Raw genomic sequence first — 18,371 nt, 5'->3', positions numbered from 1 at the left:
CCTCGCTTCGACTAAAACAAATTTACCATCCATGCTGTGCAGGCTGTTCCCGTCTATACCTGCTCCAAAATGGCAAGAGACAAAACTGCCATAGTTTTATATATGAGTGTTTCTCTTCACGCCCCCCCCCCCATAAAGCAGACTTTGTGGGTAATGCACAGTGGGAACAAAAGGGGGGGAAGCAGGGGAAAACCTCAAGCAGGCACCTACTTTAAAGAGGGTTTGATGTTTAGCAGCAACATGGGGGTCTCAAATATAGAACTTCAAAAGGGAGACTGTAGCAGGAATTATGAAGGTTGAATCAGGTCAAGGGGCTGAATTCACATGGTAGGTTATTCCATTTTCCAGAAAATCAGTATTTCCATCTTGGAAAATTTTCAGCCAGGTTTTCTGGGATCTTTACAACATGAGATCCAGCCATTCAGAGATTGGAGAGAGTCCCTAGCAACTATTTCATACACCCATAATTTTTGTGGTTTTATAGTTTGGTTTTATTCTGTGAACCACCCTGAGACCTCTGGGAATAATAATAATAATAATAATAATAATAATAATAATAATAATAAATGAGGAGATTTCACCCCTCCCATACCCAAGAATCTCCTGATGATCTCCTGATGGTCTCTGCTGACTCTCCAGAGAGGAGGAGGCGTGTCCTGCTATCTACTTATTCTGCCCAGCACCACATCTGTGTGTGTGTGAGAGAGAGTCAGTCAGTCAGTGTATCGGAGAGGGAGAGAGTGTGTTAGAGATCGTAGAGATAAGGTTGCTGCTAAGTGCAGCTGCAGACTCTCAGTGTAGCATTGATTTATGCTTAGAATATTCAGCTCTGTATATAGTTTTGTATCATAGTTGTAGTTACAGAATAAAAGGAAGATATTCTACAGAGCTGCTCTCCGAGTGGTTTATACTCTGCAAGACTCTGCAAAACTCTGCTGCGCAACGACTGTATTATTGAGAAAGTGAATCCGGTGCTCTCAGCTCTAAGCTGTGAGTCCACAGCACTGTGACCTGTTCCTGTGAGAAAGGAGGTCTCTGGCAGTGCTACCCAGCTCGCCTAGCCCAGTCGGGGTTGAGGTGCATGAGTCCAGTTGGTGCACTGGCTCAAGGGCGATGCTGACAGGTTGATTTTGAACCAATTTTGTGCCTGCTGGTCCGTATTGGCTGGCTCATGGCAATAATGTACATGTGGCAATTTTGCATGTAGTGATATAAAAGGAAGAGTACAAAAATAAATTAAAATCTAACCTTGTTTATTTCCCCAAACCAGGCTTCCTCAAACTCGGTCCTCCAGATGTTTTGAGACTACAATTCCCATCATCCCTGACCACTGGTCCTGCTAGCTAGGGATCATGGGAGTTGTAGGCAAAAAAATATCTGGAGGGCCGAGTTTGAGGAAACCTTCCGCAAACCTTCAGAAATTCTGCCAGTCAGGAGTCGGACCCAAGCAGTCTAGTTTCCAACGACGCAGAGAACAGTATTTCCCATAGACATCATGCCATGCCACAATTTATTTATTTGTTTTAACCTGACATATGACGTGAAACAGTGGCGTAGCGTGGGGGGTGCAGGGGGGGCCGGCCGCAACATCTGGGGTTAGGGCAAATCCATGGGTTAGGGGGCACAAATCCACGGGTTAGGGGGCGCAAATCCATGGGTTAGGGGGCGCAAATTACTTGCCTTGCCCCGGGTGCTGACCACCCACGCTACGCCACTGACGTGAAACTCTAGAGGTGTTTTGAAGGTGGTGGGTTCCAATCAGATCATTATTAAATTCCAAAAGGATTCAAAGTGTAACAAGAATGCAACCTTCTGCATAGGAGCTGAAGAATGGCTGACTGTTGCGGCTACAGCCCCTCCACTCTCAACCTCACCTCTGACTCTCTTCACACAATAGTGCTCTGCTCAGCTTATGTTCCACAGAAAAGCTCTGCTCCAGAGATGGGAGAAACTGTGGCCCTTCAGATGTCGTTAGACTCCAGCTCCCATCAGCCCCAGCCAGCATGGCTAAATGGCCAGGGATGGTGGGAATTGTAGTGCAACAAAGCCACAGGTTCCTCAACCATTGTTCTGCTTTCAAGGCATAGCAAGCTAGATGCTGCAGTCAGGGGCTGAGTCCTAGAGATGGATTTCTCCCTTTCCTTTATCAATTAGCCTTGATAAATTAGCCTTGATCAAAAATTCAGGGTTTGCTTGTTTTATGTCTCTCTCTCTCTCTCTCTCTCTCTCTCTGTGTGTGTGTGTGTGTGTGTGTGTGTGTGTGTGTCTTACCCCTCTCTTGGCCAGTCTTAGAGGAAAGCCAACTTTCATCCCAGTTCTGGAGTCTGTTGATGTCCATCAATCATCCACATACTGTAGATAGCATTGATATCTTTCTGTGTCGAGAGACGCAGCCCTACTCAGAGTAGACCCATTGAAATTACTAATCCTCAGTTAGTCATATCCATTAACTTCAATGATTCTCTCCTAGTAGGACTAGCATTGAATGCCACCCACCCCATTTTTTTGGTGTTGATATGCTGATCTCTGTCCATGCTCTTGTCTATAAGGAGCAAAAGTAGTATTTCAAGTTGGAGTGTTTTAAAACTCAGGGCTTTTGAAACTTTGAAATTACCACTGAAATATACTCAGAGTCCTACATAACAACCACATTTTGTTCTTAGTGACATTGACATACATTTTTTTGATCGTATTTATAATCCACTTGGGCAGATCCCAAAATACACAAAAGGGGGGGAGAGATGTATATATAGGAGGACTTCCAGATATATATATATATCTATATATATATATCTATATATCTATATCTATCTATCTATCTATCTATCTATCTATCTATCTATCTATATATATATATTTGCTTTCGTAGATTTTCACGGGTACAGGAATGCAGGTTTTGGTGTCCTCGGGTGTCTTCCCGTGTAAAAGTTGGGGTGTCTAGGCGACGTTTCGACGAGGTCTCACTCGTCATCTTCAGGCTGGTGCTTTCGGCTTCTTGTTACTGGAACAGAGCAGGATCTCAGTGTTTGAGTTCCTATAAATACTGTTGAGGAGGTGTGGTGTATAGCCTCCAATGTTCTGGGCCGAGAGGAAGTTCCCAGGCTAGTGTGCCTTTTCTTCTTTTGTTCCTTAATTGCTTGAGGGATATCTTGAGTGATTTCTTGAGTGATATCCTGAGTACCACTTAGGTGGGTCATTAGGTGTGGATTAGTTGCTACAGCCTTTGTGTCTTGACCTCTTGAACTTTGTGAAGAGTTTTTCTGAGAAGATGGCTGTACTGCACTTAGTTGTGCTCTGGCTTGGCTTCGTGTATAGGGGCGAGCTGTGGTTTTGTGGCCTGTGCCAGCCAGATCTGTGTAGGGATTGCAGGGGGGTGCAGCATCCGGAGGTGCCACCATGGTTTGGCTACTGGATGGTGTCTGTAATTTATCTGTGGAGAGGGTCTGGGTTTGGGTCTGGTGTGGTTGATTGGTGATGGCGTTCTGTGTGCCTCTGGATCTGGTGTCAGTTTTTGTGGGGAGGGCTAATTTCCAGATGTCTGGCAAGCGGGATGTGTCGTCACGCTTGTTCATGTTGTGAGGGTGTTTCTCTATCTCGATGGCTTCCATGATTATTCTCTTGTGGTGATGTTCCATGTTAGAGAGCAATTTGGAATCTGCAAAATTAATTTCGTGTCCTGTTTCTTTCATGTGTTGGAAAAGAGAGGAAGTTTTTTTCTTCTTTTTTGACGGCATTCTTGTGTTCTGCGATACGTGCATTTATTCGTCTGTTTGTTTGTCCAATGTACGTGGCTGGGCAGACTTTGCAGGGTATTTCATAGACCCCTTGGTTTTCCAACTGGATTTTATCCTTGGGGTTTCTGAGGATATTGGCTATCTTTTGGTTGGCGCAAAAGGCTGTTTTGATATTGTGTTTATGGAGGATTTTGCTAATTTTATCTGTAGTGCCCTTGATATAAGGAAGGAGGGCCATGCCATTGTTTTCTTCTGTGTCTTGGTTTTTGGGGGGTGTTTCTTTTTGGATTAGCTTCGTAACCCTGTTTTGCTGGTATCCATTGGCAATTAACACATTTGAGAGATTCTGTAACTCAGTTGTCAAGTGGTCTTTGTCAGCCAGGCGTTTGGTTCTGGAGATGAGAGTCTTGGCTACGGAGTTTATTTGTGCAGGGTGGTGGTGTGATTGTGCATGTAAGTAGCGGTTGGTGTGTGTTTTTTTCCCGGTAGATAGTGTGTCCTAGGGAGCCATCAGGTTTTTTGTAGATTAGGACGTCAAGGAAGGGAAGTTGGTTGTTGGCTTCTATTTCCATAGTGAATTGTATTTTGGGGTGTAGGCTGTTGAGATGTGTGAGGAAGCTGTCCAGTTTTTTCCTTCCCGTGTGGCCAAATTACAAAGGTGTCGTCAACATATCTGAGCCAAAGTTTGGGTTTGTGTTCTGACTTGTCTAAAGCATTGGTTTCAAAGTGTTCCATGTACAGGTTTGCGATGACCGGTGAGAGGGGTGATCCCATAGGTGCTCCTTCTATCTGTTTGTATCTTTGTCCATTGTGGATGAAGTACGTGTTGGTTAGGCAGTGGTTGGTCAGGTCCAAGATGTATTCGGGGGGATTGTATTTGTTTTGAATGGCTGTCAAGGCTTCATTAATGGGCACTTGTGTGAAGAGAGATACAACATCGAAGCTCACAAGTAGGTCATTGGGATGTAGGTTTTGCTTCTTTATTGTTTCTATGAACTGGAAGGAGTTTGGAACGTGTGAAGAGATGGATTCTGCATAGGGCTGAAGTTGCTTGGCGAGAAATTTAGCGAGATTTTGTAGAGGTGAGCCTATGGAGCTGACTATTGGTCTGAGTGGTGTTCCCTCTTTGTGTATCTTGGGGAGGCCGTAGAGTTTGGGGCATCTGGATGATTTTTCTCTGGGGATGATTCTTAGCTGGATTTCTTCACTGATAGGAGAGGCTTTTATTTTGGATTTGGTGGTTTTTTCCAGATAGGTGGTGGGATCTGTTTTTATAGGTTGGTAGGTAGGGTCTTGGAGTAGATTTGATAGTTTTGCTTGGTAGTCCGATGTGTTCATCACAACAGTGGCATTACCTTTGTCTGCTGGGAGAATGATTATGTTGTTGTCTTTCCTCAGGTTGGTGAGTGCTTTCTGTTCTTCTTTGTGTAAATTGCTTCTAGGTGGTTATATATATATATATCTCCCCCACAAGTCAACACAACCACTTACTATATAGCTGCCCAGTAGAGGGAGCTCAAGTTTAATTGTTAATTATTTCCTTCAGAGTTGTATTATGGAGGAACAAGTTTTATTTGCCATGATTTATTTATTTATACTTTTGGCACTGCAGTTTTAGAAGGTTGCATTTTTAGGTTTCAAAGGTCATGGGAATTTATGTTGAAAGTTTTAATTATAATTGTGTACCTCTCTGGGCTCTCGGGTGGAGAAGCAGTATAAAAATCAAATAAATAAATACATTTATCCTGTTTGATTTAGCATACACCCACCCCTTTGGAATATTTGAATTTCTGAAATATTTTTCTACTTTTAAGTTTGTTCGGGGTTTGGTTATGTTTCTGTGCAGTGTCCTATGGGGTGGTTTAATTCTGGGGTGCAGGCAGCTCAGTTGGTTTTGCATTGTCTTTACTTGTAGAAAAAGTAGCATTTGGTCAGATTGACCTGATTCTTGGCTAATTTGTAGTTGTTTTAGAGGCAGTGGCTACAACATTCAAACTCCCTTGTTTCATTGCTGTTACATTTGCTGTTATGTTGCCTTTTTTTAAACTGCTACTATGTAATTGATCTTGCCAGGGTTGATTTTCTGATGTACAGTGGTACCTCGGTTCTCAAACTTAATCCGTTCCCGAAGTCCGTTCCAAAACCAAAGTTTTCCAAAACCAAGGCGTGCTTTCCCATAGAAAGTAATGCAAAACGGATTAATCTTTTCCAGACTTTTAAAAACGACCCCTAAAACAGCAATTTAACATGAAGTTTACTATCTAACGAGACCATTGATCCATAAAATGAAAGTAATAATCAATGTACTGTACTATAAAATAAATAAGACAGTATTGTAGATGATAAAAATTAATTTTTTCCCCTTACCTGCACTGATGATAGTCATTGTTTGGATGGGGGGCTTTTATTCATTTCCGCAGTCACACAACCAATCAATCAGCAGCTGAACTGGGTTCCACACAGTCACAAAAACAAATTAACTGAAAAAGCCTCAAAAACAAAAATGCAAAATAAATAGCAAAAAACGCCAAACTTACCGTAATCCGTTCCGGCAGTCTGTTTGACTTGCAAAATGTTCGAAAACCAAAGCACAACTTCTGATTGGTGCAGACACCCCGGAAACAATAGCCAACAGCTGCATCGGACGTTCAGCTTCCGAAAAAGGTTTGAAAACCGGAATACTTACTTCCAGGTTTTTGGTGTTTGGGAACCAAGGCATTTGAGTACCAAGGTGTTTGAGAACCAAGGTACCACTGTGCTGTGGCTCCCGTTGTTAGCACATGTGGCTTACCCTATCCAGAGATCATCCCAGGTACACACTCTTCCTGTCACTTTGGTGCCTCCCTGCAAAGGCCAGGGCTCCTCCTGCTTCCACCAGATGCCATTGCACCGGGCTGCATCTTACCTTGGCTGAGACCAACTAAGTGCCTTCTTGCTTCTCTCCTCCCAGAATTGCCTCCCACTGTTGAAACCGCTGGGTCTGGCACAAACAGAAGGGACCCTAGTTCAGGCATAGATTGCACACTCCACATGTAAGATCCTGGTTTATTCCCAGAAATCTCCAATGGAAAAAGCAAGCAATGCAGTAGACTGCTGTTTGAGAACATCCCCCCCCCCCGAAGTCAACACAGGCTATCAAAATGGCCAAAATCCCCCTTTCCCAGCCTTGGGATCCCAGAACTGTTGGACAACAACCCCAGCATCTCTGACCCACTGGTCACATTGGCAGGGACTGATGGGTATTGTAGTTCCACAACATCTGGTTCCTCACACCTGGCATTCTTGGAGTAAATATTCTGACTTATGTAACTAACTCTGGGATTGTAGCCCAGATGTTGGGGACACTGAGAAAGGGGGTCTTTACCTCAGTGCCAACACCAGACTCTTGGGGACTCTCAGGTAAGGCAGTCTCTGGGCATAAACCAATAATCCTCTCACGCTACTGTTTGACTTCCTTGGGTTTTCTGCTTCAAGCAAGGCTCATGGTTGGATCTCATAAGGCAATCCTTAAGCCTTGATTTTAAAACCTTTATAGTGCATATACAGTCATACCTTGGTTCTCGAACACCTTGGTACTCTTACGTTTTGGCTCCCGAATGCCGAAAACCCAGAAGTACTGTATTGGCCCCAATATAAGCCACACCTTTAAAATTCAAGCGGGGGGGAAAAAGACAATACCCGAATATAAGCCGCTCCCTTAAAATTCCACAGGCACTCACACCCGTTCCGTTTTACCATATGTCTGTTTCAGCAGTGACATAGTAAAAGCCAATTTTTGAAAGGTTGCTAATTTAGGCGGCACTTTTAACTTTTCAGGATTTGGGGGAAAAAAGTGAGGCTTATATTCAGGTCAATATGGTAAGTGTTCTGTTTTCTGAACATTTTTTGGAAGCTGAACGTCCGACGCAGCTTCCGATTGAGGGCAGGAAGCTCCTGCAGCCAATCAAAGCTGCGCCTTGGTTTTCGAACGTTTCAGAAGTCGAACGGACTTCTGGAACAGATTACGTTTGAGAACCAAGATACGACTGTGATTGTACAACTCTTTTTGCTCTTTAGGGGCCTGAGCCAATAGTCTTAAGTTCTTGGATCACTAGCTTAGAGATAGGGAATTTCAGGCCTGGAGGCCAAATGTGGTTGCTTACTCTCAGGGTTCTCCCCAGCCACAACCTCTTTCCCAAGGCAGATTCCTCACCAGCCCCTTCAACTCTGATAATGAAGATGGGTGTGAGAGCATGTGCAGAAACTAGCCTAATGGACAAATTTCTGGCTTTGCCCACTTTTGGCTTTGATCTCACCAATCATAGGCCGGTGGCCCCCAGGAGGTTACTTGGAAGGGAAAGTGGCCCCCCAGGCTGAAAAAGCTCCTCCTATAGGTGGACAACTCAGTCAGCAGAGCATGAGACTCTTAATCTCAGGATTGTGGGTTCATGTCCCACATTGGGTGAAAGATTCCTGCATTGCGGAGGGTTGGAATAGATGGCCCTCGTGGTCTCTTCCAACTCTATGATTCTGCGAACAACACATGATTCCACAAGACAAGCACAGAGTGCATTAAATAAATATAAATTTTATTAAAAACACCCACATTTCAGCATTATCAGGAATGATATAATAAAACAGCTTTTCAAATAACCTGCATTCATTACATTACAATACTTACAGTATTTATAACCATTCTCAGATTTTAATGGACCAAAAAAAAAAGCCCCTTTGAAAAATGAGGGAAAGTTTCTTTAAAAATAAAAACAAAAACAACTCAAACAGTAGAACATAAGCTTAGAAAATGCACGTTTTTTTTAAAAAAAAGGTCATTATCTTAGTGTCAAACTGTTAAAGTTTCCTACACAAAAGTTAACCACTAGCTTTAAAAGTGAACTTTTAACGCCACTGTGCGTCAATCAAGATGAAGGGAACAAATCATTCAAGTAAAGTTGACACCACTCAGAAGTATCTTCAAGTATGGCTATAGTCAACCTGATAATCCTATACAAGCAATGTTATGTCTGCTCCCCCCTCCCCCCAGTTCACTGAGGCAGGGTTCTGTACATCAAAATTACAACTTTTATTTACAATACATATTTCTCCTCCCAGCCCCACTCCCCCTTCCCAAATCCCCAAACTAAGTTTTCTTCTGCCTGCAAGCAATTTGGCAAATGACGGGGGTTGGATACAAGCCCCCCCTTCGGCATGTGGATGGGGTCTTCCACTCACAGAAGGGTTGCCTGACACTTTGCGTCTGAAGTACCACAAGAGAAAAAGGGAACTGAGCAATGCTCCTGCAACATCTTGCAGAATTAGCAGCACCCTAGCTGCTCTAGAACCGAGCATGGCGCAGTGTTGAACTCTCCTGCATAAACATGTGCAGAACAGCTCTACCCAAAATGTGCATGTTGCTCATGGTTCTTTGGCAGGGCCGGATTTAGGTTTGATGAGGCCCTAAGCTATTGAAGGTAATGGGGACCTTTATATGTCCAGCTGTCCTTTGTCAACAACAAATTGTGGCTGTTTTCTGTGTTGATATATGGTAATTTATGGACCCAATAGTTATCTAAAGCCATTTGCACATAACAAAATATGTATTTTATCAAAGTAATTGATATAGAAATGAGCAAACCAGTGATATTTTAGGGAGCAGGCTAGCAGGCGGGGCCCATTACGTACATCATAGGAGCCTACACAACACAAAACACTGTTGCTGTATGTAGGCTTTATTTTATTTGTTTTTTTACCTTATATTTTGGAAATGTACATCCAGTTTTTTTTCCTTTAATTTTTTTGGGGTCCCCCAAGAGAGTGGGGCCCTAAGCTATAGCTTGTTTAGCTTATACATAAATCCGACACTGTTCTTTGGAATTCAACCTAGAACCTGTTTTTAAATCGGCACTTCTCGCCTTAAGTCAGCAAAGAAATGGTAAATGGAAAAACATGATATTACTGGAAGATGGTTTGATTAAGTGGAATCAGCAGCTCCCATGTGGAGCTCCACACAAGCAGAGGCTGTTTGGTTTGGGTTCAATGCAATGTTGAGAATCATCACTGACGAGGTTTTTCTCCTCAATATGCAGCAAAGCATAACAGCCTTAGCTGACGTCTCCGAGATTCACCCAGCTTTGGGCGATTGCAAAGATGCTCATTAATTAAAGTTGCAAAGGTTAAAGATTTGTTTCCAAGTTAAATATTCAAAGGACTTGTATTTACAGTGTTGTGTTGGCAGTAGAATGAGGAGGGGGTGTCTCTAACTGCAGTTCTCCAACATCCAACAGTGATTATAATGCCGCTTTTAAAAGGCCAAATTCAGGCACTGGTCCTGTAATGGTCAATATTTACGTTGCCCAATTACACACAGTGTTATTGGTGGGACAATTCAATGTATAGAGTGAAGCAGCAACTTGTTTCATGGGTCAGGGTCTTTGCCTCATAATATATTCCCCAGCCAAACACTGAGGCATTAGGTCTGCATTTTTAAAAAGCAAGAAGTCCTAAGAAGAACATTGCTGGATCAGACCAACATTAGCCAATCGGATGCCTCTGGGAATCCTAAAAACAGGACATGACTGCAAAAGCCCTTTCTGCATAGAGTCACCTTGACTAGAAGTAGCCGCTTATTCTTCATAACATTGTCTAATCTCCCTACTCGCAGCTCCTGCTCCCGCCAATTAACTTTTAATCTCCTTGGAAACACACAACCCTCTAGCAAATGGTCAGTTGCCAAATCCTTGACTTCACAACAGGAACGAGGAGTCTGTGGCCAGCTCCTATCTTCCCTAGCCCACATGGGAGTTGTAGTCCTGCGACAGGTGGGGAACCAACTTCCCCCCTTCCCCTGTTTTACAGTTTCCCTTTTGACCGCTCAGTGCATTCGACTTTCCATTTTGTGACTGGACCATACAACCCCTCCCAGAAGAAAACAGAGTTTAAAACGTTAAAACACCCTCATCACTGTATAAAGGAGCGGATGAATTTACACAAAATATAGCTTTAATCGCCATCAGTACATTTACAAGTATTAGAGAAAGAGAAAGATTGAATCCTCAAACAATAGAATAGAATAGAATAGAATAAAAACCCTCAAGGATAATATTTTGATCAACATTCAGAACACATTCACACACCCTCGCACAATATTCTCTCTCTCGCACAGACCCTCTCTCGCACACTCACTCTCACCCCTACTCTCTCACACACTTGGATGATATGTTGGCTTGCAAAGGAGATCATGAGCTGATATATCCCTGAATTTTTAGAACAAAAACATTAAAAAGTCGAAGTTCAAGTTATACTTGCTATAATATCAAGTAGCGAGTGAGAGAGAAAAAATATCTTATTTTTCAAAGAATCAGGGGGGAAGAGAGGGAGGGGAAGGTGATATAACAATGTTATAAGCTTCCGCTCCCAATTTAACATCCTATTGCCAACTAGTGTTGAGGTATATGACAAGTAGGAACATCATTCAAACATTTTAATGTATTTTTAGATCACATTATATTTTAATAGCAGGCTGAGTAGCACCGTGATGTGAATTCAGCTCCAAACCCATATATATATATATCTATGTATATATATATATATCTAGATATATAATAGATTTATATTTATATATTTGTACAGTATTAAAATACTAAAGCATTAAAAAAAATTGTTTACAAGTTAAGTTACTTACTATACATCTCTTTTGCTTGCATTTTGTTTAATACAAATTACCAATTTAAAAACCCGCCACAGCAAGCCAGCTGCCTGTTCTGTATCCTTTCCCTCCCCCATCAACAGAATCGCACAGAATAACCCTGTATCTCGTGTCTTGATTCTACTCAAACCTTCCTAGCGAAGATGGCCACCTTACACTGAGCAGTGTGACGTATACTGTAACATAAATAATCCATTGAACACCTCAGTCTGCCCAGCTATTTGGAGAACTTTTATGGATCCTTAAAAGAAAAAAAGTAGACTAAACTACACAATTATCAAGTCTAACCCATGCTGTTAATTATCTGAAGCTAATATTAAACAAAAACAAAAACAAAACGTATATACGATTTGAGGGATAACACGCGTCATCGTAATGGAAAAGAAAAACATGTTCACAGTACAGCTGTGTAAGATGAGCACCAAGGAATTGGAAGTTTGGGGGGGGCAGAGTGTGTTGTAAAGGCAATGCCTTGTATCCATTCAACCCAAGCGTGATTCTGCCTTTAAAAGCGGATGTTCCTCTTGTACACCTGTAGATGTTTAAGTAAGAGGCTTATCTACATAGTCTCAACCCCTATTTTTAGTGGGGTGGGGGAGAGGAAAAGGATGCTGCAGGGAAAGGGATAACCACTCTCCTCTGCTACTTCTCAAGACTGAAATTGCCCCTCCCATTTTTAGTTTTGAAAAAGCATAGTATCGGGGCTCTTTTACATGGATTTGCCCCAAAGATAAAATAAGCTTCTAACATGTTTTAGTACCCCAGTGTTGTTTGCCAATGCTTCAGGCAGACAAAGTACTTTTCAAGCACCATTAAATAAAATAAAACAACCCCACACATTTCTATTATTTTTTCTCCTTAATCAGGCCTTGACTTGATGGATGCATTCAAATGAGATCCAACAGAGCTTATATGGGCATGCAGCCTAAGGGCTTTCGGGCTGAGGGGTCTTTCTAGATGACCCAAACCCTTGATTTTTGCCTTTATCACTCAATTTACTTTAGTCAGCAGTATGCTATTCCGTCTCTGCACAATAGATTGTAAGGCTCCTTGCTGAAGCATAGAGCCACCAAGAAAATATTTTTAAAACCCAGTATTTCCAGCAGAAATATAGCAAGCCAGAGGAAGGGATGGGCTAGGAATTAAAAGTGAGAACTAAGAACACAGAAACATAAGAAGAGCCTGTGAAATCAAGCCAACGGGCCATATTTTTCAGCATCCCATTCTCACGGTGTCTGAGGGAGCAACATGGCATGTTCCAGTGCTGTGGTAGTGCATTGATAACATAACCCTACCCATATAGCATCTAACCTAGCCTTAGTGAATTGCTCACAATGACTTTTTCTAGGGAGGGAGATAGTGGCACCTCAGTGAGCATTTCAATTTCAAATATTCTGATTCTTTCTACTTTCAGTTAAGTATTATTTACAGTCATACCTTGGTTGTCAAATGCCTTGGTACTCAGACATTTTGGCTCCCAAACGCCGCAAACCTGGAAGCGAGTGTTGCAGTTTGTGAACGTTTTTTGGAAGTCAAACGTCCGAAGGGCTTCCACAGCTTCTGGTTGAGTGCAGGAAGCTCCTTCAGCTGATCGGAAGCCACACCTTGGTTTCTGAACCATTCTGGGAGTCAAAGGGACTCCCAGAACAGATTAAGTTTGACAACCAAGGTACCACTGTACTTGATTTGGGGGGTGGGCAGGGGCCACACTGGCTACACCCATGGAGGAGAAGAGCATGCAAACCCAAGGCTTGATTCTGCTCATTCATGTACAGTAAACAATGTCTTAGTGTTATGTCCCAAAGAGGCTGCTGTCTGGGTGCTGTCTTTGAACAGCAGTCTGCCTTTTCAGCAATGGAAGTTTCAGTTTAAAATGTTGCTTTTGCTTCTTTGCCCATGCAACCAACTATAACGAAAAGCTCCAGAGAGCTTCACACAAAGTCACCCGACTGCTCATATATAAGCTTTGCTGGATCTTAGTCCTGCCTGACCACAATTCCCATATTTTAAAAACTGGGTGTTATTTTCTTTTAAGCACCAGATTACAAACAAATACAATTTGGATACAAACACAAAAATAAAAAAGGTCCTGTTTGCTGTTTAAGGAGAGCACAGCATACTTTTTAACGTTTTCATGGTTATAAAAGGCATTAAAACTGTTCAGCTGCTGCATTAGACACCATTCTTATACATAGCACCATGTTTTAGAATAGCCAAACAAATTCAGTGTTTTGCTTCGTATTCTTCATGTAATATATGTCGCTATCCTGGTTAATAAAAATCAAGTCAAGATTAAGATTACAGCAACAAGCAAACCCCTGCATGTTAAAAAGCTGCATTTCCAGTATTTCAGCACATCATAGATTCAGCACCAGTTGGTAATTTAAAATTTTTGCTACTGAAATACTACAGTATTTTTACTTTAAAAACAAACTTCTCTTAATTAACTTGCTTTCGTTTAAATGGTCACAGATGTAAAAATTTTAAAGGTTATGCATACAGATTCTCTGTCTTCCAGTAAGTAGTCAAGCCAGTATTTCAACATTAAATTTGCATAGGGTGCTTTGGTTTTTAGTTGTTAATGTGTTACCTGTGACCAGTTACCAAATGAATGTGGTGGCAATGTTACCTCTTTTGCTGGTACAAGGAGGTTTTCCCATTGACAAGCTAAAAAGAAAAGGAAAAAAAAAAATACTGTCTCTTGCCCTTTTCCCTTGTCTCCAGCCTAAAAAGAACGACTACCTACCAACATAAAAAACAACCAAAAAACAGATGAGGTAATGAACAAAGATCTGATGTTTATATATATCTGTTGTAAGGCCCTGTAACCCGTGTAAAGGCATATGGAGATGTGGTAACTGTGGAGTTTGTGGTGAGAGACATAGTCCTTTGTGCAAGAGACCTGATGAAACGCATGTAGGTTGGCTCCAAATTCTCATTCAGTTCAGCCGGCTCCCGCTTCACTTTTTTGCCATGCACTTTCTGAGGCACATAATCCGGACCGTACTTTTCGCAGTCCTCCTCTTTCTCCCTTGCCTTCTCCGCCATCTTTGCCTCCCACAAAGCTAGGCCGTGCTTTGGCTCGTTCATGCTTTTGTGCTGGTAGAAGACGAGCGATATCCTTGTGGGGTGGTTCCTGTTAGGGTTCTTCAGCGGGGTCGTCGCGTGGAGTTCACGTTTCGCGCACTCTATGAGAATTGACCCGTGCGAGGGGGCGACCGCCACGCCACCTATATCTGGATCCAGAAAGCTCTGCTCATTGTCTGACCAGACGTCATCGGGATCTTCTGGCGGGAGCACCTCAGTTTTATTTGCGCCTTCTTGGGAAGCAGTCCGATTGTGGTTAAGACCTGGAAGCATGTTTGACAACCCATTTTGGTTATTTTTGTTCTGGAGGTGGAGTGGATGAGCAGGGCCACTGAGCATACCGGCGGCAGGGTGGTAGTCATGTGTTAAGTGCGGAGGGGGGTAGAGATGGTCGCCATTTTTATTCATGTAGTCCACACTTGGATTATTTAGATTTGATTTCAGTCTAGAGGCGATGTCCATAAAAGGACCTTCAGCCTCATGTGTGGGGTAAGGAGGGAAGGAACCTGCATGCTGAATATTTGGTCTAATTGTGCAACTGTTGAGCGCATCTACCTGCACATTTTGGTTTCCATAGTTCAAGTACCTGGGCCCATAGTTCTGGTTGTTTCCAAACCTATGCTGATATAATGTATGAATTGGAGGTAGACTTAGCTTAGATAGAGAGTCTTGGCTCTGATACCTAAACAAGTCCATATGCTGAGGCTGAGACGAATAGGAGTTGTAGTAGGAGGAACAGTTATCCAGAGGCAAGTTTCCGTTGCATTGATAATGGGGATATTGGTTATTTTGACCCAAGTGTACAGAATAGGGATTCACGAGACCAGGAGAATTCAAATAGGCTCCTGCAGGTTGCGAAGACGTTGGGTAGATATTCATGGGGCTGGACCCACCATAAGGATCTGAGGCATGTGAAGAGTTTGGATATGGGTTGGCTGGATTTGGCAAACCCATGTAGAGGTTTGTGGGACCTGAAGCAGTGTATGAGTTGATGTGGTTTGACTGAGGTTTAGTAGGGAGGGCATGATGTGGATGTTGGTAGAGTTTCTGCTGTGACATGGCTGGTCCTGAAAGACGTAACAGATCTGTGGAAGGGGAAAGAGAGAAGGGAAGAAATAGCTTTAGGAGGTAAGAACACCAATTATCACAGGTACAGGAATTGTTTTCTGGCTTCTTGTGTATTAGGAGAGGCACTGCTACTCCAACCCCTCAAAGATGTTGGTGCAGCTCAGCACAGGAGAGTTCTCCCCTGCTATTAAGAACATAAATAATACCACCACGCGTCAGTCCAAAGGCCCATCTGCTCCAATATTTTGTTCTCACGGTGGCCAATGAGATGCCCGTGGAAATCCCACAAGCAGAATAAGGAGACAATAGCATTCTCCTACTTGTGCTCTTCGGTGACTGTTATTCAAGAGGCGCATGCTGTCTTGGATACTGGAGATAACATTTCACCATCGTGACCAGGAGCAACTGATAGCCTTATCAGTGTATCTAAGGCTGTGCACGCATTGCCAGCTAGGCTGCGCGCTCTCTCTCTCTTTAAAAAACAATTTTCATTAAAGATTTTCTTCGTTTACAAAAGTGTGTGCATTGTCTCTTTTTTCAGGTTGTGTTTTCTACATTTCAATTACATTTGTTGTGAGACATTGGCGTTATATGCAATACAAAGTTGGGGAAGAAAAGGGGGAGGGGAGAAAAAGATAGCCCTACTGAAGATCTTTTTCTCAATTATGATCTAAGCTGATTTAGAGAGAATGCATGATTATGCAGAATTTCATAACAAACAGCAGGATAGCTATGGATTATGGCTAATGTCATGCACATACCACTTCCCAAATCAGCAATGAGAGCACACTGGTTATAAAGAGCAGTGTGTACACAGCCCAATTCCCTTTTAAACCTGCTGGTGGTTGCAATCACCAAATCTTACATTTGTTAATTCCATAACTCAATCCATATGCTATGTCTGGTTCCCAATTAACTAAGTAGTGTGGACCCCTTATTTTTCAAAAGCCAAGCCGTGGACCTCCTACTTTTGAGATATTCAAAGATATTTTGAGATATCTATGGCAGTTTTTGATATGCGAATGGTGCCATTGACCCCCTAAGTGGGTTCTGTGGACCCCCCTGGGGTTTGTGGACCACCAATTGGGAACCATTGTGCTATGTGAATAAGTACATTCTTTTGTTTGTCTTGAAGATCCCAACATTCAGCTTCACTCTGGATTCTAGCATTATGAGAGTGGGAGAAGATCTCCCTAGTCATTCTCTCCACACCACTTATAATCTTGACTTTCTTTCCTTGCTTTCTTTCTAAGCCCAAACTTCCCCCAAATGAGCAACCTTTTCTCATAGGTAAGTTGTTCTAGACCCTTGATAATTTTGGCTGCCTTTTTCTGTGCCTTTTCCATCTATTGAAGAGAAAGCAGGGATGCTGCTTCTTCCCAGCACAGCCCTAAGAACGTACCATAAGATCACCCCTTGCCAGGTCACACCATCTATCCCAGGGGTCAACAACCTTTTTCAACCATGGGCCGGTCCACCATCCCTCTGACCATGTGGTGGGTCAGACTATATTTTTTGGGGGGAAATGAACGAATTCCTATGCCCCACAAATAACCCAGAGATGCATTTTAATGGACACATTATACTCCTGTAAAAACATGCTGATTCCTGGACTGTCCGTGGGCCAGATTGAGAAGGCAATTGGGCCGCATCCGGCCCATGGGCATTAGGTTGCCTGGACCTGATCTATCCCAACATCCTATTCCCACAATGGCCAACCGGATGCTTATATAAAGCCTGTAGGTAGTGCTTGGGCCCTCCATCTCCCAGTTATCAGAGGTGGTTTTCAAGGACTCATGGAGGCTGCAGGAGAGAAGAAAGCCCCACTGCTTGCTTTTCTCTGGAATGAACTGTCTGTGACCTCCACAATGTTAAGTGCAACACAACCACCCCAAACCCTTCTGCCTAGCAAGTTGTTAAGTGCGGTTTGTCTTGTGAGAGTAAGAAAGTAAGCAAGGAAAAGTTAAACAAGAAGAACCCCACTGTTTGTATTTCTCCGTGCTTGACATGGCTAGGGAAAGAACATCCTTAGGAGATTGTATACACACAGCTTTTTGCAGCTTATGTCTTGTTTGCCCACAGAAAAAAAAATAGGAACCCTGAAGGCTGTAAGGGCATTTCTGCGCACTAAGAGGTTGTTCAGTCTTCATACTTATTCAAGAGGCCCATTCGGATAGAAACCTAAGGGCCAAAATGTATATGTTAAATGCATTATTGCTATTCTCCCCCAGGGTAGCTGTAATAGGTGGGGAAGGACAACATAAACCTTAAAAGCTCCCCTCTCAAATGACGCTACTTACACTGGAATGAAAGCTCCCACTAGATGCATTTTTAAATATATATATATGTTTAAGATCACAGTAAGATTGGCCCTAAATAACCTCTTGAATTATTTACTTCTAACATACTTCTCACATGCTTTATCAAGGAAAAGGCAATGGAATTGCTGGGTGGCCCATCGGCTGCCTCCATCTGCACATCAGGTGAATGCTTCAGGAAAGCTGCTGCCAGTCAAAATAGGCATTATTAGGCGATGGAGAAGAACACATTTCCTGAATTGGTATAAGCAAGTATGTTTAAACAACTATGGGTTGAGGTCTATAGCTTGAATCAAACACCACTTTGGTGTAAGGAAAGGCAGTATACGAATACCTTAAGTAACTGAAACATCATCTACATATATTCTGAAGTTGTTCCCTGAACTATAAAGGTAAAGGTAAAGGTACCCCTGCCCATACGGGCCAGTCTTGCCAGACTCTAGGGTTGTGCGCCCATCTCACTCTATAGGCCGGGAGCCA

The 18,371-nt window shown here is 42.7% G+C and overlaps 1 protein-coding gene across 1 annotated transcript in view; it reads right to left on the bottom strand.

The window, feature by feature from the left end:
* Positions 1–8,281: 8,281 nt before the first annotated feature.
* TET2 (tet methylcytosine dioxygenase 2) overlaps positions 8,282–18,371 on the bottom strand; it is an 82,049-nt gene continuing 71,959 nt past the window's right edge. The window contains exon 10 of the mRNA XM_028743254.2: positions 8,282–15,590. Coding sequence (XP_028599087.2) covers positions 14,218–15,590 — 1,373 coding nt within the window. The 3' untranslated portion in view covers positions 8,282–14,217. The remainder of the gene's footprint in view (positions 15,591–18,371) is intronic.

Source organism: Podarcis muralis, chromosome 9, assembly GCF_964188315.1.
Source record: "Podarcis muralis chromosome 9, rPodMur119.hap1.1, whole genome shotgun sequence".
NCBI lineage: Eukaryota > Metazoa > Chordata > Lepidosauria > Squamata > Lacertidae > Podarcis > Podarcis muralis.
The sequence above is the reverse complement of the archived record's forward strand: the minus strand, read 5'-3'. Positions and strand labels throughout refer to the sequence as shown.